Genomic DNA, 24,908 nt, shown 5'->3' on the forward strand with positions numbered 1-24,908 from the left:
CACCCCTTACCCGTCACCCCTTACCTGTCACACTTGACCCGTCACCCCTTACCCGTCACCCCTTACCTGTCACACTTGACCCGTCACCCCTTACCTGTCACACCTGACCCGTCACCCCTTACCTGTCACACTTGACCCGTCACCCCTTACCTGTCACACTTGACCCGTCACCCCTTACCTGTCACACTTGACCCGTCACCCCTTACCTGTCACACTTGACCCGTCACCCCTTACCTGTCACACTTGAGCCGTCACCCCTTACCCGTCACCCCTTACCTGTCACACTTGACCCGTCACCCCTTACCCGTCACCCCTTACCTGTCACACCTGACCCGTCACCCCTTACCCGTCACCCCTTACCCGTCACCCCTTACCCGTCACCCCTTACCCGTCACCCCTTACCTGTCACACCTGACCCGTCACCCCTTACCCGTCACCCCTGACCCGTCACCCCTTACCCGTCACCCCTTACCCGTCACCCCTTACCTGTCACACCTGACCCGTCACCCCTTACCCGTCACCCCTGACCCGTCACCCCTTACCCGTCACCCCTTACCCGTCACCCCTTACCTGTCACACCTGACCCGTCACCCCTTACCTGTCACACCTGACCCGTCACCCCTTACCCGTCACCCCTTACCTGTCACACCTGACCTGTCACACCTGACCTGTCACCCCTGACCCGTCACACCTGACCCGTCACCCCTTACCTGTCACCCCTGACCCGTCACCCCTTACCCGTCACCCCTTACCTGTCACCCCTGACCCGTCACCCCTTACCCGTCACCCCTGACCCGTCACCCCTTACCCGTCACCCCTTACCCGTCACCCCTTACCTGTCACACCTGACCCGTCACCCCTTACCCGTCACCCCTGACCCGTCACCCCTTACCCGTCACCCCTTACCCGTCACCCCTTACCTGTCACACCTGACCTGTCACCCCTGACCCGTCACACCTGACCCGTCACCCCTTACCCGTCACCCCTTACCTGTCACACCTGACCCGTCACCCCTTACCTGTCACACCTGACCCGTCACCCCTTACCCGTCACCCCTTACCTGTCACACCTGACCCGTCACACCTTACCTGTCACACCTGACCCGTCACACCTTACCCGTCACACCTGACCTGTACTTTTATTTTTTTTGGGTTCCCCCCCACCCCTCTTTTCTCCCCAATTGTCCCGGTCTCTGCTCCGCCCCCTCTGCTGATCCGGGGAGGCTGCAGACTACCACATGCCTCCTCCCATACATGTGGAGTCACCAGCCGCTTCTTTTCACCTGACAGTGAGGAGTTTCACCAGGGGGACGTAGTGCGTGGGAGGATCAGGCTATTCCCCCCAGTTCCTCCTCCCCCCCGAACAGGTGCCCCAACTCACCAGAGGAGGCGCTAGTGCAGCGACCAGGACACATGCCCACATCCGGCTTCCCACCCGCAGACACGGACAATTATGTCTGTAGGGACGCCCGACCAAGCTGGAGGTAACACGGGGATTCAAACCGGCGATCCCTGTGTAATGTTATTTCAATATGGATGTGATCTTTACTGAAACACTTCCGTCGTACACAGACTGTACACACATGTACACAGACTGTACTCACATTTACACAGACTGTACACACATGTACACAGACTGTACACATTTACACAGACTGTACACACATGTACACAGACTGTACACACATTTACACAGACTGTACACACATGTACACAGACTGTACACACATTTACACAGACTGTACACACATGTACACAGACTGAAAAACCTGCAGAGTTCCTCATACAAACAGGCTGACATGTACACCACGCACAACAGCAGCTTTGTGTTGTTGACGTAGTGGACAGTGTGACTCCGATCACGCCTGCTTTAACAGTAACCCGACAAGTGTTCACAGCTCAGCTGGACTGCGTAGGCTTGTGTGTGTTAACTTGCCACGCAACCAATAAAGTGTGCGTGATGGCGTCATCGTTTACTGCCCAGCCGCAGCCCAGCTAGCCCACCTCCCACAGCACCTCCCACAGCACCTCCCACAGCACCTCCCACAGCACTTCCCACAGCACCTCCCACAGCACCTCCCACCCCGTCTGCCACATCTGAGCAACATAGCAGTGTCGAGGCCCGGCCTCACCGTGGAAGTGGAGGACGGCCTGGCCGCTGACGGGGGTGTGTCGAAAGATTAACACCTCCAGGTTCCTCAGCCCCTCCCGACACATCTCTGTCGCCACCTGCAGGCTGAGGTCTGCAACACGCTCTAACTCCAGAATCTGAAGATGAACACAGCTACGCACTGACACACGCACACACACACACACACACACACACACACACACACACACACACACACACACACACACACACACACACACACAGGGGTTAAATAAAGGTCAGGTGACAGAGGGATCCTTCGGCTTCTTGTAGAATTGTACAAGTAAAAAATTGGAGAAAAAAAACACACATGAACACACGACTTACTTCAAGACCAAGATAAATACTTTCTCTCTGACTCTATTGGAGCCATAATTTCCACCAACTTCTTGGAATATTTACGTTTAAACACATTTATCCCCCCAACCTGCTGAAAAGTTTAATTCTGTTTCAGAAGAGAAAACCAAAAATGCATCCGCAAACAAAACAAAACGTTTCCTGCTTCAAACAACTGACTTGGTCAAACGTATTGCTGAGCTTGGTTGGTTCCTTACAGCTGTCACTCACCCACAGCAGCCAATCCTTGACTTCCACAGCCAGCCCCGCCCACACTGAGTGAGTGGAGGTGTGGCCAGCATCGACCAATCGTCTGCAGGCAGCGGTTATTGAACCGAGTTGGTTGCTGGCTGAGAGCGAGAGAGAGACAGTGGAGACAGATATAGAGAGACAGATACAGAGAGACAGATAGAGACAGATAGAGAGAGAGAGACAGATACAGAGAGACAGATACAGAGAGACAGAGAGAGAGAGAGAGAGAGAGAGAGAGAGAGACAGATAGAGAGACAGATAGAGAGAGACAGAGAGAGAGAGACAGATAGAGAGAGAGAGAGAGAGACAGATAGAGAGAGAGAGACAGATAGAGAGACAGATAGAGAGACAGAGAGAGACAGATAGAGAGAGAGAGAGAGAGAGAGACAGATAGAGAGAGACAGATAGAGAGAGAGAGAGAGAGAGAGACAGATAGAGAGAGAGAGAGAGAGAGAGAGAGAGACAGATAGAGAGACAGATAGAGAGAGACAGAGAGAGAGAGAGAGAGAGACAGATAGAGAGACAGATAGAGAGAGACAGAGAGAGAGAGACAGATAGAGAGAGAGAGAGAGAGAGACAGATAGAGAGAGAGAGACAGATAGAGAGACAGATAGAGAGACAGATAGAGAGACAGAGAGAGACAGATAGAGAGAGAGAGAGAGAGAGAGACAGATAGAGAGAGACAGATAGAGAGAGAGAGAGAGAGAGACAGATAGAGAGAGACAGATAGAGAGACAGAGAGAGAGACAGGGGAGACATAGAGACAGATAGAGAGACAGATAGAGAGAGGGATAGAGAGACAGATAGAGAGAAAGATAATCGTTGTTGTTGCTGTTATTATTATAATCATGGTTGTGTTGTGTTGTTGTTGTTTTACATGCTTTGGCAACATGTACACAAATGTATGTCATGCCAATAAAGCACATGTTGAACTGAACTGACAGACAGAGACAGAGAGAAAGAGAGAGGGAAAGAGAGAGACAGATAGAGAGACAAATAGAGAGAGAGAGAGGGGATACAGATAGAGAGAGAGAGAGGGAGGGGAGACAGATAGAGAGAGAGAGGGGAGACAGAGAGAGAGAGAGAGAGAAAGAGAGAGAGAGAGAGAGAGAGAGAGAGAGAGAGAGAGAGAGACAGGAAACAGATAGAGAGAGAGAGAGGGGATACAGATAGAGAGAGAGAGAGGGAGGGGAGACAGATAGAGAGGGAGGGGAGACAGATAGAGAGAGAGAGAGAGCGAGAGAGAGAGAGAGAGAGAGAGAGAGAGAGAGAGAGAGAGAGAGAGAGACAGGAAACAGATAGAGAGAGAGAGAGGGGATACAGATAGAGAGAGCGAGCAAGAGAGAGAGAGAGGGAGAGGGAGAGGGGAGACAGATAGAGAGAGAGACAGGGGAGACAGATAGAGAGACAGATAGAGAGGGGGGGGGGAGAGGGGAGGCAGGCAGATGCTGTTTTAATTGGCCACAAAGCGTTTGTGTTAGAAACCAGGTGTGGACTCAGCCAGCCGGCTTGTTGTCCACAGTACACAGCAACGCTGCTTCTACATGTGATGCTCCCTCACGTCTCCACAGCAAACCTGCTTTACTTTAAACAGAGGCGCTACTGCGTCCGGGGGGCATGGCGGTCTATTCTGCTGCCTAGCAACACGGGGATCGCCGGTTCGAATCCCTGTGTTACCCTGGCTTGGTCCGGCGTCCCTACAGACACAATTGTCTGTGTCTGCGGGTGGGAAGCTGGATGTGGGTATGTGTCCTGGTCGCTGCACTAGCGCCTCCTCTGGTCAGTCAGGGCACCTGTTCAGGGAGGAGGAGGAACTGGGGGGAACAGCGTGATCCTCCCACGTGCTACATCCCCCTGGTGAAACTCCTCACTGTCAGGTGAAAAGCAGCAGCTGGTGACTCCACATGGATGGGAGGAGGCATGTGGTAGTCTGCAGCCCTCCTGGATCAGCAGAGGGGGCGGAGCAGAGATCGGGACGGCTAGGGAGAGGGGCGTGATTGGCCGGGTATAACTGGGGAGAAAAATGGGGAAAAATCCATCCATCCATTATCTGAACTGCTCATCCTGCTGTCAGGGTCTCAGGATGCTGCAGCCTATCCCAGCAGCCACTGGGCGGACGGCGGGGAGACACCCTGGACAGGCCGCCAGGCCATCACAGGGCCCCCCCCCCCCCCACACACACACACTCGTCTCACTATCCTTATGAGGACCCCTCATTGACTACATTCATTTCCTAACCCTTACCCTAACCTTAACCTAACCCTTACCCTTACCTTACCCTAACCCTTACCCTAACCCTAACCCTAACCCTAACCCTTACCCTAACCTTAACCTAACCCTTACCTTACCCTAACCCTTACCCTAACCCTTACCCTAACCCTTACCCTAACCTTAACCTAACCCTTACCCTAACCCTAAAATAGACCCTTTCCTTGTGAGGACCTCTAAAATGGCCACACAAGGTAGGTGGTTTCTGGTTTTTCTATCCTAATGAGGACATTTGGTCCACATTAGGATAGTTAAACATGTCCACTCACACACACACTCCCTCACACACACACATACACTCACATTCACACACTCACATACACGCACTCACATTCACACACACATATATTCACACCTAGGGACAAGTTACTACGGCCGAGTCACCTGACCTCCATGTCTTTGAGTCACCTGACCTGCATGTCTTTGGGTCACCTGACCTACATGTCTTTGAGTCACCTGACCTCCATGTCTCTGATTCACCTGACCTCCATGTCTTTGATTCACCTGACCTACATGTCTTTGGGTCACCTGACCTCCATGTCTTTGATTCACCTGACCTCCATGTCTTTGATTCACCTGACCTCCATGTCTTTGAGTCACCTGACCTCCATGTCTTTGAGTCACCTGACCTGCATGTCTTTGGGTCACCTGACCTACATGTCTTTGAGTCACCTGACCTCCATGTCTTTGATTCACCTGACCTCCATGTCTTTGATTCACCTGACCTACATGTCTTTGGGTCACCTGACCTCCATGTCTTTGAGTCACCTGACCTGCATGTGTTTGATTCACCTGACCTACATGTCTTTGGACTGTGGGAGGAAACCGGAGCCACCGGAGGAAACCCACACAGACACGGGTTGGACTACCCCGGGGCTTGAACCCAGGACTGTCTTGCTAGTCACCACCTTGCCAAAAAAACAAAACAAAGAAGAAAAACAAAAAACCAAAAATAAAAAAGACATGCCATAAGAAGTACCAGCAGCAGACGTACTATATGTGTGTCTGCAGTGGACTTGGACTTTTTGCATGTATTTATAGATGACATCAGAATCAATACCACCATGACCCCAGGATGTAGTCAGAAAGTGAAGGAGTGGGTGGAGGCATGTAATCAGGACATGTTAAGATTGGTGATGCTCCTGATTTTTAAGCATTTAAATTCATTCATTCATTCATCTTCAGCCGCTTCTGCGGGGTGGGGTCACGGTGGCAGGAAGCTAAGTAGGACACTCCAGACATCCCTCTCCCCAGCAACGCCCTCCAGCTCCTCCTGGGGGATCCCAAGGTGTTCCCAGCCCAGATTTGATTGGCCGTGCGTGGGAAACCTCCAGGAAGGTGCCCAGGAGGCATCCTGATCAGATGCCAGAACCACCTCAACTGGTTCCCTTCGATGCGGAGGAGCAGCGGCTCTACTCCGAGCTCCCTCCAGATGTCCGAGCTCCTCACCCTATCTCTAAGGCTGAGTCCAGACACCCTACGGAGGAAACTCATTTCAGCCGCTTGTATCCGCGATCTCACCCTTTCATCACCACCCAAAGCTCATGACCATAGGTGAGGGTTGGAACCAAGACTGACTGGTACATTGAGAGCTTTGTCTTCCGGCTCAGCTCCCTCTTCACCACAACGGTCCGGCACAACGTCCACATTACTGCTGATGCTGCACCAATCCACCTGTCAGTCTCCCGCTCCATCCTACCCTCACTCCTGAACAAGACCCCGAGATACTTGAACTCCTTCACTTGAGGCAACAACTCATCCCCAACCCGGAGGGAGCATCCACCATTTTCCGGTAGAGAACCACGGCCTCAGACTTGGAGGTGCTGACTCTCATCCCGGCCATTTCACACCGCCTCAGTGTGCTGGAGGTGTTTACATTGCAGCTCAAAATCTCACTGGAATTAATCAGCACAGGTGAGAAATTGTGGCACAATAGAAATCAATAAAGTCTCATGAACACACGAGACGTTGTTCGATCCTTTTACAGCCTCCTTGTGAGTTTTTCTGTAGTGGTGAAATGTGGATGGACCCAGAATTCCACATCTGGGCGTCAGCCAGAAGTGCTGAGAGCAGGGTGGAAAGATTGTAAAGGGCAGGTTTTAAAACGCTCCTCGACGTGTCCGTTTGGTATGTACTCACCATGGATGCGCTGGTGCCACCTGGAGACTGGTGATGTTCCTGCAGCCTGCACCCAGAGCCCACACCACCTCGTGACCTAATGGATCTGAAGAACTCCTGTGGAGAACAGACAGATGGTGTGACACACAAAAACGTAGACAGACACAAAGACATGGAAAGAAAGAAAGACAGACGGACAGACAGGCATACAGTTAAATATGTATATATGTGTCAGTAGGCAGACAGACAGACAGGCAGACAGACAGGTACAGAGAGAGAGACAGACACATAGACAGGTACAGGTAGAGAGACAGACAGACAGATAGATAGACAGTTAAGGGTACTGACAGACAGCGAGACAGACAGACAGACAGACAGACAGACAGACAGACAGACAGGTACAGGTACTGACAGGCAGAGAGACAGACAGCTAGAGACAGACATACAGACAGGCACAGGTACTGACAGACAGAAACAGACAGACAGACAGACAGACAGACAGACAGACAGACAGACAGGTGGAGTACTTGTATATGAGTGTGTGGAGGTTTCGGCAGTAGCAGCTGGTCAACCACAGAGCTCTGTCAGTCAGGATGTGGTCACACTGAGAAACAGACAGAAAACCCAGACTGCCTCCTGCTGACCGCAGCAAGGCCTCCACACCAACCTCCAGACCACCGCTGCAGTGAGAGACAGACAGAGGGAGAGACAGACAGACAGACAGAGAGACAGACAGACAGACAGACAGGTGGAGTACTTGTATATGAGTGTGTGGAGGTTTCGGCAGTAGCAGCTGGTCAACCACAGAGCTCTGTCAGTCAGGATGTGGTCACACTGAGAAACAGACAGAAAACCCAGACTGCCTCCTGCTGACCGCAGCAAGGCCTCCACACCAACCTCCAGACCACCGCTGCAGTGAGAGACAGACAGAGGGAGAGACAGACAGACAGACAGAGAGACAGAGAGAGAGACAGAGAGAGAGACAGACAGAGAGAGTGAGGTAATAGCAACATCCTGTTAATTCCCCGGTGCCTGAGTTGCTGTTAATGAGTGAGGGTCTGTCAGTAACGTGCAGCGAGCTCCTTGGCTGGGCCGGCAGTGAACTTTAATGAGCTGTATTAGGCCAACAACACTAAATCACTCAGCCCATGCACACAGAAATACAGATTAGTCATCCATCAATCGATCAATCAATCAATAAGCCCACTGCAAAGTCAATAAAACAGCCTTTGTCAAGAAATACAAACTCTATCATGTATGTTGTCATGAAGAACAGACATGGAGCTAATGCGGAATCAAACCTAAACAATAGACACATTCAGCCTAAAATGTCTACACAACAGCGGACACCAACAGTTGTGAGGATGGGTGAAGGGTGCAAGTAACCCCAGAGGACTGTCAGCACACCCCAACCCAACACACCCCAACCCAACACACCCCAACCCAACACACCCCAACCCAACACACCCCAACCCAACACACCCCAACCCAACACACCCCAACCCAAGCCAAGACGCACAGCAAGAGCCAGCTCGGCGACAGCGCACCATCAGAAAGCACACAAGACCGGTGTGACAAAAACAAGGGGACTTGAATCATTTGTAGCTGGGGTCCTCCTCCCCCTCTGGGCAAGGATGGTCCTCCTCCCCCTCTGGGCAAGGATGGTCCTCCTCCCCCTCTGGGCAAGGATGGTCCTCCTCCCCCTCTGGGCAAGGATGTCCACTACTTTGTTGTAAGTCTTCCTTGTTAAGTGCATTCCTCAGTTTCACCAGCCTCTCCTTCTCAATGGAAAACAAAAAGGACAGGATGAAAGTCTAGGGCGTCCGGGTAGTGTAGTGGTCTATTCCGCTGCCTACCAAGATGGGAGGGAACGACCGTCCCTGAACCGGGAGGGGGGAGGGGGAGGGGGAGGGGGGCTAAGAGTACATCTGTCACCATCTTACAATGCTGTCATAACAACTATTCCCCAGTCCTCTGTGAATAGTACACATGGACACTGTAACACTACTTAATCGCCAGCTATATATACTATATACATATATATACACACACACACACACATATATATATATATATAGTATATATACACACATATCAACACAGATACAGGAAAAAAGATTTTAATAACTTTTTTCCTGTATCTGTGTTGATATTCTACTCCTCATTAGTCAAGCACTCACAACACCATTGACGGCTTCGGAAAAAAAACGCTATATATACTGTATATATATATATACACTATATATATATATATATATAGTATATACAGTGCATCCGGAAAGTATTCACACCCCTTCACTTTCCCCACATGTTGTTATGTTACAGCCTTATTCCAAAATGGATTAAATTCCTTTTTTCCCTCATCAATCTACACACATACCCCATAATGACAAAGTGAAAAAGGTTTTGTAGAAATTTTTGCAAATTTATTAAAAACTGAAATATTGCATGTACATAAGTATTCACACCCTTTACTCAGTACTTGGTTGAGGCACCCTTGGCAGCGATTACAGCCTCAAGTCTTCTTGGGTATGAAGCTACAAGCTTGGCACACCTATATTTGGGGTATTTCTCCCATTCTTCTCTGCAGATCCTCTCCAGCTCTGTAAGGTTAGATGGGGAGCGTCGCTGCACAGCTATTTTCAGGTCTTTCCAGAGATGTTCAATGGGGTTCAAGTCTGGGCTCTGGCTGGGCCACTCAAGGACATTCACAGACTTGTCCCGAAGCCACTCCTTCGTTGTCTTGGCTGTGTGCTTAGGGTCGTTGTCGTGTTGAAAGGTAAACCTTCACCCCAGTCTGAGGTCCTGAGCACTCTGGAGCAGGTTTTCATCAAGGATCTCTCTGTACTTTGATCCATTCATCTTTCCCTCGATCCTGACTAGTCTCCCAGTTCCTGCCGCTGAAGAACATCCCCACAGCATGATGCTGCCACCACCATGCTTCACTGTAGGGATGGTATTAGCAAGGTGATGAGAGGTGCCTGGTTTCCTCCAGACGTGACGTTTGGCATTCAGGCCAAAGAGTTCAATCTTGGTTTCATCAGACCAGAGAATCTTGTTTCTCATGGTCTGAGAGTCCTTTAGGTGCTTTCTGGCAAACTCCAAGCGGGCTGTCATGTGCCTTTTACTGAGCAGAGGCTTCCGTCTGTCCACTCTACCATAAAGGCCTGATTGGTGGAGTGCTGCAGAGATGGTTGTCCTTCTGGAAGGTTCTCCCATCTCCACAGAGGAACACTGGAGCTCTGTCAGAGTTACCATCGGCTTCTTGGTCACCTCCCTGACCAAGGCCCTTCTCCCCCGATTGCTCAGTTTGGCTGGGCGGCCAGCTCTAGGAAGAGTCCTGGTGGATCCAAACTTCCTCCATTTACGAATGATGGAGACCACTGTGCTCTTCGGGACCTTCAAAGCTGTAGACATTGTTTTGTACCCTTCCCCAGATCTGTGCCTCGATACAATCCTGTCTCGGAGGTCCACAGACAATTCCTTTGACTTCATGGCTTGGTTTCTGCTCTGACATGCACGGTCAACAGTGGGACCTTATATAGACAGGTGTGTGCCTTTCCAAATCATGTCCCATCAAGTGAATTTACTACAGGTGGACTCCAGTCAAGATGTAGAAACATCTCAAGGATGATCAGTGGAAACAGGTTGAACCTGAGCTCAATTTTGAGTGTCATAGCAAAGGGTGTGAATACTTTATACTATTTCAGTTTTTTATTTTTAATAAATCTGCAAAAATTTCTACAAAACCCATTTCACTTTGTCATTATGGGGTATTGTGTGTAGATTGATGAGAAAAAAAAGGAATTTAACCCATTTTGGAATAAGGCTGTAACATAACAACATGTGGGGAAAGTGAAGGGGTGTGAATACTTTCCGGATGCACTGTAGATATAGTTTACGTTGCCCCGTGTCACACCCCCTACTTTCGGTGGACAGCAACCAGTCAGAGGAGGAAACATTTGAACCATAACAATCAGTGGGGTAGGTAGTTACGATGCACAGCAACCAATGGAGGGGTAGAAAACATGACAACCAGTGGGGTAAGGGGCTGGGGCTTGTTTTGAAAAGCATTATGAAATAGCCTACATTTAAATATAACAAGGTAGTTTATGTAAATCATGTAGAGGGCTGGTGTTGGGCACAGCTGGAAGGGCAGGCAGTTCAAATATAAAAATACAACATCTAATAAAGGTCACATGTGTATCACCTAATGGGGGGGTAATAAAGGTCACACGGGTATCACCTAATGGGGGAGTAATAAAGGTCACATGTGTATCACCTAATGGGGGGGTAATAAAGGTCACATGTGTATCACCTAATGGGGGGGTAATAAAGGTCACATGTGTATCATCTAATGGGGGGGTAATAAAGGTCACATGTGTATCACCTAATGGGGGGGGGTAATAAAGTTCACATGTGTATCACCTAATGGGGGGGTAATAAAGGTCACATGTGTATCATCTAATGGGGGGGTAATAAAGGTCACATGTGTATCACCTAATGGGGGGTAATAAAGGTCACATGTGTATCATCTAATGGGGGGGGTAATAAAGGTCACATGTGTATCATCTAATGGGGGTAATAAAGGTCACATGTGTATCATCTAATGGGGGGTAATAAAGGTCACATGTATATCATCTAATGGGGGTAATAAAGGTCACATGTGTATCATCTAATGGGGGGGTAATAAAGGTCACATGTGTATCATCTAATGGGGGGGTAATAAAGGTCACATGGGTATCATCTAATGGGGGGGTAATAAAGGTCACATGTGTATCATCTAATGGGGGGTAATAAAGGTCACATGTGTATCACCTAATGGGGGGTAATAAAGGTCACATGTGTATCATCTAATGGGGGGTAATAAAGGTCACATGTATATCATCTAATGGGGGTAATAAAGGTCACATGTGTATCATCTAATGGGGGGGTAATAAAGGTCACATGTGTATCATCTAATGGGGGGTAATAAAGGTCACATGTGTATCATCTAATGGGGGGTAATAAAGGTCACATGGGTATCATCTAATGGGGGGGTAATAAAGGTCACATGGGTATCATCTAATGGGGGGGTAATAAAGGTCACATGTGTATCATCTAATGGGGGGTGATAAAGGTCACATGTGTATCACCTAATGGGGGGTAATAAAGGTCACATGTGTATCATCTAATGGGGGGTAATAAAGGTCACATGTATATCATCTAATGGGGGTAATAAAGGTCACATGTGTATCATCTAATGGGGGGGTAATAAAGGTCACATGTGTATCATCTAATGGGGGGGTAATAAAGGTCACATGTGTATCATCTAATGGGGGGTAATAAAGGTCACATGGGTATCATCTAATGGGGGGGTAATAAAGGTCACATGTGTATCATCTAATGGGGGGTAATAAAGGTCACATGTGTATCACCTAATGAGGGGTAATAAAGGTCACATGTGTATCATCTAATGGGGGGTAGTAAGGTCACATGTGTATCATCTAATTGGGGGGTAATAAAGGTCACATGTGTATCATCTAATGGGGGGGTAATAAAGGTCACATGTGTATCATCTAATGGGGGGGTAATAAAGGTCACATGTGTATCATCTAATGGGGGGTAATAAAGGTCACATGGGTATCATCTAATGGGGGGGTAATAAAGGTCACATGTGTATCATCTAATGGGGGGTAATAAGGTCACATGTGTATCATCTAATGGGGGGGTAATAAAGGTCATATCTGTATCATCTAATGGGGGGGTAATAAAGGTCACATGTGTATCATCTAATGGGGGGGTAATAAAGGTCATATCTGTATCATCTAATGGGGGGGTAATAAATGTCACATGTGTATCATCTAATGGGGGGTAATAAAGGTCATATGTGTATCATCTAATGGGGGGGTAATAAAGGTCATATGTGTATCATCTAATGGGGGGGTAATAAAGGTCATATGTGTATCATCTAATGGGGGGTAATAAAGGTCACATGTGTATCATCTAATGGGGGGGTAATAAAGGTCATATCTGTATCATCTAATGGGGGGGTAATAAAGGTCACATGTGTATCATCTAATGGGGGGGTAATAAAGGTCACATGTGTATCATCTAATGGGGGGTAATAAAGGTCACATGTGTATCATCTAATGGGGGGGTAATAAAGGTCACATGTGTATCATCTAATGGGGGGGTAATAAAGGTCACATGTGTATCATCTAATGGGGGGTAATGAAGGTCACATGTGTATCATCTAATGGGGGGGTAATAAAGGTCACATGTGTATCATCTAATGGGGGGGTAATAAAGGTCATATCTGTATCACCTAATGGGGGGTAATAAAGGTCACATGTGTATCATCTAATGGGGGGGTAATAAAGGTCACATGTGTATCACCTAATGGGGGGGTAATAAAGGTCACATGTGTATCACCTAATGGGGGGGGGGGTAATAAAGACGTTTTACTTGTAGTTATAAAGGAGACATGCTCTCGGTGTCTACAGCTGGTGGACAATTCGTTTCTACTATTCCAGGTGGACATATCAGGTGTGCAAATAATAAAAGACTCCTCTGCCCAGCACAGGTCACATCTTTGACCTCTAACCCTCCAACCTTGGGGGTGGTCCCGGGTCGTCCTCTGTGTGGAGTTTGCATGTTCTCCCCGTGTCTGTGTGGGTTTCCTCCGGTTTCCCCCCACAGTCCAAACCCATGTAGGTCAGGTGACTTCGCCGTACTACATTGTAGCTAGGTATGAATGTGTATGTGTGTGTGTGTGTGTATGTGTGTGTGTGTGTATGTCGGCCCTGTGTGATAGTCTGGCAGCCTGTCCAGGGTGTCTCCCCGCCTGCTGCCCAGTGACTGCTGGGAGAGGCTCCAGCATGCCCGCGACACTGAGAGCAGGATAAGCGGTTCAGAAAATGGATCGATGAATACTACACCTAAATATTACAAGCCTAAATAAACACCAGGACGAAGTAGTCTCTTTTCTTGGCTCAGGGGACAGGTCTCATGTAGATATCCTAAACCCAGATGGTTATAAACTAACCCAGATGGTTATAAACAAACACAGATGGTTATAAACAAACCCAGACGGTTATAAATAAACACAGATGGTTATAAATAGACACAAATGGTTATAAACTAACCCAGATGGTTATAAATAAACCCAGACTGTTATGAATAAACCCAGATGGTTATAAATAAACCCAGATGGTTATAAACAAACCCAGACTGTTATGAATAAACCCAGATGGTTATAAATAAACGCAGATGGTTATAAATACACCCAGATGGTTATAAACAAACCCAGATGGTTATAAACAAACCCAGACTGTTATGAATAAACCCAAACTATTATAAATAAACCCAGACTGTTATGAATAAACCCAGATGGTTATACATGAACCCAGATGGTTATAAATAAACCCAGATGGTTATAAATAAACCCAAACTATTATAAATAAACACAGATGGTTATAAACAAACCCAGATGGTTATAAATAAACACAGATGGTTATAAATAAACCCAAACTATTATAAATAAACACAGATGGTTATAAACAAACCCAGATGGTTATAAATAAACCCAGATGATTATAAACAAACCCAGATGGTTATAAACAAACCCAGATGGTTATGAATAAACCCAGATGGTTATAAATAAACCCAGACTGTTATGAATAAACCCAGACTGTTATGAATAAACCCAGATGATTATAAACAAACCCAGATGGTTATAAATAACCCCAGATGGTTATAAACAAACCCAGATGGTTATAAATAAACCCAGACTGTTATGAATAAACCCAGATGATTATAAACAAACCCAGATGGTTATAAATAACCCCAGATGGTTATAAACAAACCCAGATGGTTATAAATAAACCCAGACTGTTATGAATAAACCCAGATGGTTATAAATAAACCCAAACTATTATAAATAAACACAGATGGTTATAAACAAACACAGATGGTTATAAATAAACCCAGATGATTATAAACAAACCCAGATGGTTATAAATAAACCCAGATGGTTATAAACAAACCCAGATGGTTATAGGTTATATAATAAAAACACAACAGGTAGAACAGGTGGTGGAGTATGTCTGTATATGAATTCTGGGCACTCTTCAGTGAATGTCTGTGGTGATATTATCATTGAAGACGATCACTCTGACTGAGATAAACATAAACAATGGTAAAAGTCTTATTATTGGTGTGATTTATCGACCCCCAGATTCCCGTCTTGACACCTTCGGGCTTAAACTGGAAGAAGCTTCATATCCCATAAATAGAAATAACAAAGATTGTATTATTATTGGGGATTTCAATGTCAACATTCCTAAAGAGGATACTGTAAAAAGGATTTTATTAACACGTTATATTCCTCCTCTTTCTTTCCCACCATAAACACCTTTACAAGAGTAACAAAAACCAGCAAATCCATCATTGATAACTTCATCACAAACATTTGTGGTGCCTGTATTGATGCAGGTGTGATGCCTGTATTGACTCGGGTGTGGTGCCTGTATTGACTTGGGTGGGATGCCTGTGCTGACGTGGGTGTATTGACGCGGGAGTATTGACTCGGGTGTATTGACTCGGGTGTGGTGCTTTCTGACATTTCGGATCATTTTCCTATTGTGCTACCCATTGATCTTGCTAAGACCACAGCCTCAAGCCCTATAACAAAAGTTAAAGTCCTAAATGAGAAAACGCTGCTACACTTTTGTGAAAACCTGCGAACCATAACATGGGACTCAGTCTATGATTGTAAAGATCCAGATCCTGCATATGATGCTCTACGTAGTGAAATAACAGACTCCATTGAAAGCATCATACCTGAAAAGGTCGTTAGAAGCAGTACAATAGATCACAATTTCTGGTTTACAAAGGGAATCCTAAAATCCATCAAACATGAGAACAAACCTTAAAAACGTTACATTGAAACGCCTCGTGATACTAATAAGGAACAATATACCAAATACAGAAGTAAACGTACACGTATTATACGAACTAGTAAGAGAAATTATTTCACAGAACTCATTAAAAGCATCACAGGGGGACTCAAAGAAATCTTGGAAGGTTTTAAACAAAGTCCTAAGCCGGGGTCACAGAAACGCTGTGCTTCCTGACACCAAGACTATACAAAATGCCAATAGCAATAATATTAATAATGCTGATATTAGCAATACTGATCTTGCTATTAACTTTGAACAATCATTTTATCTCCACAGGTGAACATATTTCCAACAAAATTAGCCAACCACAGGGAGCAAATTTCAGCCAATATCTACAAAAAAATCATTTGAATTCATTTTTCTTGAAGCCAACTGACAAAAATGAAGTTCTTAAAATCATCACGATCATGAAAAGTTCACACACAGCTGGCACAAATGAACTCTCTAGTAAAATTCTTAAAGCCATTGTGAATGAAATTGTGGAGCCACATGTCTACTCTGTTAACCTCTCATTACTTTGTGGGGTTGTGTCCAATATGGCAAAGAATGCTCGAATTGTTCCGGTCTTTAAATCTGGTGATAAAAATGATACGCACAACTACCATCCATATCCATATTGCCTACAATATCCAAAGTTCTAGAGAGAGTTGTGTATAGCAGATTAAGTGACTACCTAGAAAAAAATGTAATATCGTTCCGTCTCAGCATGGCTTCAGGAAAAAGAGCACCACATGCACAGCGACTCTTGAACTCATTGAAAAAAATCAATGATGCTATTGATAAAGGAGACTGTGGCGTTGGTATTTTTCTGGATTTGTCAAAGGCATTTGACACTATTGATTTTGAGATTCTTTTAAATAAATTGTATCATTATAGGGTCAGAGGTACAGTGCTTAACTGGTTTAGAAGCTATATCTAGGGGAGAAAACAATATGTACTTATAAATGGCCACAAATCTATGTAAAGCCATCAAGTATGGGGTCCCCCAGGGTTCCATTTTAGGGCCGCCCCTCTTTATCCTGTATATAAATTACTGTAAATTCCTCTTACATTTTACATAAAATATTGTTTGCTGATGATACAATTTTGCTCCTGTCACATACGAGTCCAAATGATCTTAGAAAAATTGTAAACGAGGAGTTGGTGAAGGTGGACACTTGATTCAGATGTAATAAATGATCCCTAAATGTCAGGAAGACAAACTACATTGTTGCATATGTTTGGAGTCAGTGGCGTGCTCAGTCCTCTCTGTAGTTAAGTAATATATTTGTTGGGTGCTCTTTGGTCCACGGTTAGTCATTTCAGATGAGAAAAAGAGAACAAATCTCTCTTACCAAGGCACTCTGTGTAATTAAAAATGTCTTTATTGAAACTTAGACATATCCAAAAAGGACCTAAAAATGCTCACGCGTAGCGGCTTGGGCCTTCTTCAGGGCATGACGAAGGATATGTAATATGTAATGTACAGAAAAAAATCTTAGTTATTTTTATCAGCCTGGGTGAGGCACTGCCTACCCCGCAGACCCTGACCGCACATCACTGATGTGTGTGTGTGTGTGTGTGTGTGGTACCGTGTATTCTTGTAGTAGTCGGTTCTACTCTCGCTGGGCCGTCGGGCTCTGGACTTCAGGTTTGTCAGAATCACTGAATGAACCTGAGTACACCACTGAGACAGGGTGATCAGGAACTGAAGACAGACACACAAACAAGACAAAATGCAAATGAAACGATCACCACTCTCTCTCTCCATCACTTCTCCATCACCCACCACCACTCCATCCCGTCACTAAAAATGTGATGATGAAGTACTTGATGAACACTGAGGTCACTCTGAGGATGACGAGGTTTTCTACCTTGGCAGAGACTCTGGCGTTCTCCAGATGGAGGCGGGTCCAAACTGCCGGGTGCCTAGCAACAAACCTCCAATCAGAGCACACCTCTGCCGCCAGCAGCAAGGAAGGTGTGTCCAAATAAGGAAACACACAGAATAACCCCGCCCTCAGCCTCAGAGTGCCCGCCCGAAGCCTGCAGTCACCATGACAACTGGATGGCGTGGAATGGAGGGATGAGGTCACATCTGGAAGAAGAAAAGAGGAGAGAAAAAGGACAGGAGGAGCAATTGTTGATGTGAACTATGTTAGTGTCATTGTTTGTGTGTGTGTGTGTGTTGGTCATACCTGTCCCAGGTGTGTATGTCCTCCTCATAACCTGGGTGCTCCATGACACCTCCCCCTCCCCTTCCTCCTCTTCCTCAGTGCTGTGTTGATGATGGTTTGTCTTATTCCATGTCCTCCCCCATCCTGCCTGTCCCCTCCTAAAAAAAACCCGAGGAAGAATCCGAATCAGAAGGAGAAGAAGAAGAAGAAGAAGAAGAAGAAGAAGAAGAAGAAGAAGAAGAAGAAGAAGAAGAAGAAAACATGAGAGATGAGACCAGCGTAGTGGATCCATGCTCATACCAGAGTCTTTCCGTCCGCTGTGGGGGGCAGGAGGACAGGGGGAGGTCCAAGGTGTCCCCATTGAGAGACAGGGTCCTCATACGACCACTCAGCACTCTAATGGACAGAGAGAGAGACAGAGATTTGACTTTTTAAAAAAGGTTTCATTCATTCATCATCAGCCGCTTCTCCGGGGTGGGGTGGCGGTGACAGCAAGCTAAGTAGGGCACTCCAGACCTCCCTCTCCCCAGCAACGGCCTCCAGCTCCTCCTAGGGGATCCCAAGGCCTTCCCAGGCCAGACTGGACATGTAGTCCCTCCAGTGAGTTCTGGGTCTACCCCGGGGTCTCCTCCCAGTTGGACGTGCCCGGAAAACCTCAGGAGACCCAGGAGGCATCCTGATCAGATGCCCGAACCACCTCAGCTGGCTCCTTTCGATGTGAAGGAGCAGCGACTCTACTCCAAGCTCCCTCCAGATGTCCGAGCTCCTCACCCTATCTCTAAGGCTGAGCCCAGACACCCTACGGAGGAAACTCAAGTCAGCCGCTTGTATCCACGATCTCACCCTTTCAGCCACCACCCAAAGCTCAGGACCATAGGTGAGGGTTGGAACCAAGACTGACTGGTACACTGAGAGCTTTGTCTTCCGGCTCAGCTCCCTCTTCACCACAACGGTCCAGTACAACAACCACATTACTGCTGATGCTGCACACACACACACACACAAATACACAAATACACACACGCATAAACACAAACACACACAAATACACACAAACACAAACAAACACACAAACACACACACAAACACACACACACAAACACACACGCACACAAACACACATGCACACCAATACACACACACAAACACACACACACACACACACAGTAATACTCACCCGTCGCTGTAGAACTGGTCTCCTGACATGCTGTAGCTCCTCTGAAAGAGGAAGAGGAGGAAGAGGAGCTTGGTGAGTTTGTGTTTTGCCAGTTTGCTTTGCTCATCATTGTGTTCTGTGATACACACTCGTCTGTTGTCTCTGTCAGTGATCACGTGTCTCTGATGCATGTCGTCGTTGTGACGTCCATGTCTTTTTTTTTAACTTACTTTCTGATTTCTCCCTTTTTCTCCCAGTTTAGGGGCCAATCGCTCCCTATTTTAGTTCCAACACCACCCTCGTACTGCATGCGCTCGCCAACTGCATCTCTCCGGCCGGCCGTCTGGAAGGAGACGCCTCGCCACTTCCGGGACAAGGTGAATCCAGGCCGAACCACTGCCCCCCCCCCCCCACACACACACACAGAGACGCATTCATGTGACAAACACAAGCCGACTCCGCCCCCCTCCCGAAGACAGTGCTGCATAGTGGGATCTGATGAGACCGGGGCGCGAACCCCGGTGGGTCCCCAGTGGGCAACTGCATCGACATAAGGCCGATGCTTAGACCGCTACACCACCATGGACCCGACGTCCATGTGTGTTACAAACGTTTACCGCCGAGAAGCAACATGGCGGCTACATGCTAAAAACATGCTAAAAACATGTTAGCGCTGCTCTGGCTCACAACGTAGCCACCTAACTGGTAGATTCATTATTACATAATTATATTTAATTACACATCTGCCAAACATCTTTCACCGTCCAAGACAAGTCCACACGTCACACTAAACTGCTAAACTTTACATGAACTTTACATTAATTTGCATGACCTTTTCGTGACCTTTACATGAACTTTACACGACCTTTACATGCATTTTACATGAATTGACTCGTTTGTCCAGCACATCCCACAAATGCTGGATCAGATTGAGATCTGGGGACTTGGAGGTCAGGGCAACACCTTGAACTCTTCATCATGTTCCTCAAACCCTTCCTGAACAATGTGTGCAGTGTGGCAGGGAGCGTTATCCTGCTGAAAGAGACCACTGCCATCAGGAAATACCACTGTCACCAGGAAATACCACTGCCACCAAGAAATACTACTGCCATCAGGAAATACCACTGCCATCAGGGAATACCACTGCCACCAAGAAATACCACTGTCACCAGGAAATACCACTGCCATCAGGAAATACCACTGTCACCAAGAAATACCACTGCCACCAGGGAATACCACTGCCATCAGGAAATACCACTGCCACCAAGAAATACCACTGTCACCAGGAAATACCACTGCCACCAGGAAATACCACTGTCACCAAGAAATACCACTGCCACCAGGGAATACCACTGCCATCAGGAAATACCACTGCCACCAGGGAATACCACTGCCACCAGGGAATACCACTGCCACCAGGAAATACCACTGCCACCAGGGAATACCACTGCCACCAGGGAATACCACTGCCACCAGGAAATACCACTGCCACCAAGAAATACCACTGCCACCAGGAAATACCACTGCCATCAGGAAATACCACTGCCACCAGGAAATACCACTGCCATCAGGAAATACTACTGCCATCAGGAAATACCACTGCCACCAGGAAATACCACTGCCATCAGGAAATACTACTGCCATCAGGAAATACCACTGTCACCAGGAAATACCACTGCCATCAGGAAATACCACTGCCACCAGGAAATACCACTGCCACCAAGAAATACCACTGCCACCAGGAAATACCACTGCCATCAAGAAATACCACTGCCACCAGGAAATACCACTGTCACCAGGAAATACCACTGCCATCAGGAAATACCACTGCCACCAGGAAATACCACTGTCACCAGGAAATACCACTGCCATCAAGAAATACCACTGCCACCAGGAAATACCACTGTCACCAGGAAATACCACTGCCATCAGGAAATACCACTGCCATCAGGAAATACCACTGCCACCAGGAAATACCACTGCCATCAAGAAATACCACTGCCACCAGGAAATACCACTGTCACCAGGAAATACCACTGCCATCAGGAAATACCACTGCCACCAAGAAATACCACTGCCACCAGGAAATACCACTGCCACCAGGGAACACCACTGCCATCAGGAAATACCACTGCCACCAGGGAATACCACTGCCACCAAGAAATACCACTGCCACCAAGAAATACCACTGTCACCAGGAAATACCACTGCCACCAAGAAATACCACTGCCACCAGGAAATACCACTGCCACCAAGAAATACCACTGCCACCAGGAAATACCACTGCCACCAGGGAATACCACTGCCATCAGGAAATACCACTGCCACCAGGAAATACCACTGTCACCAGGAAATACCACTGCCACCAGGAAATACCACTGCCACCAGGAAATACCACTGCCACCAGGAAATACCACTGTCACCAGGAAATACCACTGCCACCAGGAAATACCACTGCCACGAGGAAATACCACTGTCACCAGGAAATACCACTGTCACCAGGAAATACCACTGCCACCAAGAAATACCACTGCCATCAGGAAATACCACTGCCACCAGGAAATACCACTGCCACCAAGAAATACCACTGTCACCAGGAAATACCACTGCCATCAGGAAATACCACTGTCACCAGGAAATACCACTGCCATCAGGAAATACCACTGCCACCAGGGAATACCACTGCCACCAGGGAATACCACTGCCACCAGGAAATACCACTGCCACCAGGAAATACCACTGTCACCAGGAAATACCACTGAAAGAGACCACTGCCACCAAGAAATACCACTGCCACCAGGAAATACCACTGCCACCAGGAAATACCACTGCCATCAGGAAATACAACTGCCACCAGGAAATACCACTGCCACCAGGAAATACCACTGCCACCAGGAAATACCACTGTCACCAGGAAATACCACTGCCATCAGGAAATACCACTGCCACCAGGAAATACCACTGCCACCAGGAAATACCACTGCCACCAGGAAATACCACTGAAAGAGACCACTGCCACCAAGAAATACCACTGCCACCAGGAAATACCACTGCCATCAGGAAATACCACTGTCACCAGGGAATACCACTGCCATCAGGAAATACCACTGTCACCAGGGAATACCACTGCCATCAGGAAATACCACTGTCACCAGGGAATACCACTGCCATCAGGAAATACCACTGCCACCAGGGAATACCACTGCCACCAGGGAATACCACTGCCACCAGGAAATACCACTGCCACCAGGAAATACCACTGTCACCAGGAAATACCACTGAAAGAGACCACTGCCACCAAGAAATACCACTGCCACCAGGAAATACCACTGCCACCAGGAAATACCACTGCCATCAGGAAATACAACTGCCACCAGGAAATACCACTGCCACCAGGAAATACCACTGCCACCAGGAAATACCACTGTCACCAGGAAATACCACTGCCATCAGGAAATACCACTGCCACCAGGAAATACCACTGCCACCAGGAAATACCACTGCCACCAGGAAATACCACTGAAAGAGACCACTGCCACCAAGAAATACCACTGCCACCAGGAAATACCACTGCCATCAGGAAATACCACTGTCACCAGGGAATACCACTGCCATCAGGAAATACCACTGTCACCAGGGAATACCACTGCCATCAGGAAATACCACTGTCACCAGGGAATACCACTGCCATCAGGAAATACCACTGCCATCAGGAAATACCACTGCCATCAGGAAATACCACTGCCACCAAGAAATACCACTGCCACCAGGAAATACCACTGCCACCAAGAAATACCACTGCCACCAGGAAATACCACTGCCACCAAGAAATACCACTGCCACCAGGAAATACCACTGCCACCAGGGAATACCACTGCCATCAGGAAATACCACTGCCACCAGGAAATACCACTGTCACCAGGAAATACCACTGCCACCAAGAAATACCACTGCCACCAGGAAATACCACTGCCACCAGGGAATACCACTGCCATCAGGAAATACCACTGCCATCAGGAAATACCACTGCCACCAGGGAATACCACTGCCATCAGGAAATACCACTGTCACCAGGAAATACCACTGTCACCAGGAAATACCACTGTCACCAGGAAATACCACTGCCACCAGGAAATACCACTGCCACCAAGAAATACCACTGCCACCAGGAAATACCACTGCCACCAGGGAACACCACTGCCATCAGGAAATACCACTGCCACCAGGGAATACCACTGCCACCAAGAAATACCACTGCCACCAGGAAATACCACTGCCACCAAGAAATACCACTGCCACCAGGAAATACCACTGCCACCAGGAAATACCACTGCCACCAGGGAATACCACTGCCACCAGGGAATACCACTGCCATCAGGAAATACCACTGCCACCAGGAAATACCACTGTCACCAGGAAATACCACTGCCACCAAGAAATACCACTGCCACCAGGAAATACCACTGCCACCAGGGAATACCACTGCCATCAGGAAATACCACTGCCATCAGGAAATACCACTGCCACCAGGGAATACCACTGCCATCAGGAAATACCACTGCCATCAGGAAATACCACTGCCACCAGGGAATACCACTGCCACCAAGAAATACCACTGCCACCAGGAAATACCACTGTCACCAGGAAATACCACTGCCACCAGGGAACACCACTGCCATCAGGAAATACCACTGCCACCAGGGAATACCACTGCCATCAGGAAATACCACTGCCACCAGGAAATACCACTGCCATCAGGAAATACCACTGTCACCAGGAAATACCACTGCCACCAGGGAACACCACTGCCATGAAGGGGTCTGTCTACCTGGTCTGTAACGATGTTCAGGTAGGTGGTACATGTCAAAGGAACGTCCACATAATTATTAAATAGTAATGATTATTATTATTATGAATGCTAGGACCCAAGGTTTCCCAGCAGAAAATTGCCCAGAGCATCACACCGCCTTCACCGGCTTGCCTTCTTCCCATAGTGCCTCCTGGTGCCACCTCTTTCCCCGGTAAATGACTCACACGCGCCCGGCCGTCCACATGATGTAAAACAAAACATGACTCATCAGACCAGGACACCTTCTTCCATTGCTCCATGGTCCAGTTCTGACACTCACGGGCCCATTGTAGGAGCGTTCGGTCGTGGACGGGCGTCAGCATGGGCACTCTGAGTGGTCTGCGGCTCTGCAGCCCCGTACACAGTGAACTACGATGCACTGAGTTGTGACACCTGTCTATCATCCCATACAGGTATATATCATACATGTGGCCACTGTATCTAGTTAATGGTCACAGTAATTTGACATTTATGCCACTGTATTGGTTATACGGGTGGGGACACCTGCAGCCAGGTGAGACTGAAGAGCTCACCTAGATGATGGTCAAATCAAATCAAATCAATGTGATTTGTATAGCCCAATATCACAAATTACAAATGTGCCTCAGTGGGCTTAACAGCAACACAACATCCTGTCCTTAGACCCTCTCATCGGATAAGGAACAACTCCTTAAAATAAAACC

At 47.4% G+C, this 24,908-nt stretch overlaps 1 protein-coding gene across 1 annotated transcript in view; it reads right to left on the bottom strand.

Annotated features, from left to right (window-relative positions):
* LOC130130921 (F-box only protein 41-like) overlaps positions 1–24,908 on the bottom strand; it is a 65,713-nt gene that overhangs the window by 9,538 nt on the left and 31,267 nt on the right. The window contains exons 9-17 of the mRNA XM_056300787.1: positions 19,398–19,438; positions 18,521–18,616; positions 18,242–18,378; positions 17,918–18,141; positions 17,636–17,751; positions 7,880–8,032; positions 7,144–7,239; positions 2,716–2,834; positions 2,132–2,290 (exon numbers count right to left, since the gene is read on the bottom strand). Of these exons, the coding sequence (XP_056156762.1) occupies positions 2,132–2,290; positions 2,716–2,834; positions 7,144–7,239; positions 7,880–8,032; positions 17,636–17,751; positions 17,918–18,141; positions 18,242–18,378; positions 18,521–18,616; positions 19,398–19,438 (1,141 nt within the window). The remainder of the gene's footprint in view (positions 1–2,131; positions 2,291–2,715; positions 2,835–7,143; positions 7,240–7,879; positions 8,033–17,635; positions 17,752–17,917; positions 18,142–18,241; positions 18,379–18,520; positions 18,617–19,397; positions 19,439–24,908) is intronic.

The sequence above is a fragment of the Lampris incognitus genome, chromosome 20, assembly GCF_029633865.1.
Source record: "Lampris incognitus isolate fLamInc1 chromosome 20, fLamInc1.hap2, whole genome shotgun sequence".
In the NCBI taxonomy this organism is placed as follows: domain Eukaryota; kingdom Metazoa; phylum Chordata; class Actinopteri; order Lampriformes; family Lampridae; genus Lampris; species Lampris incognitus.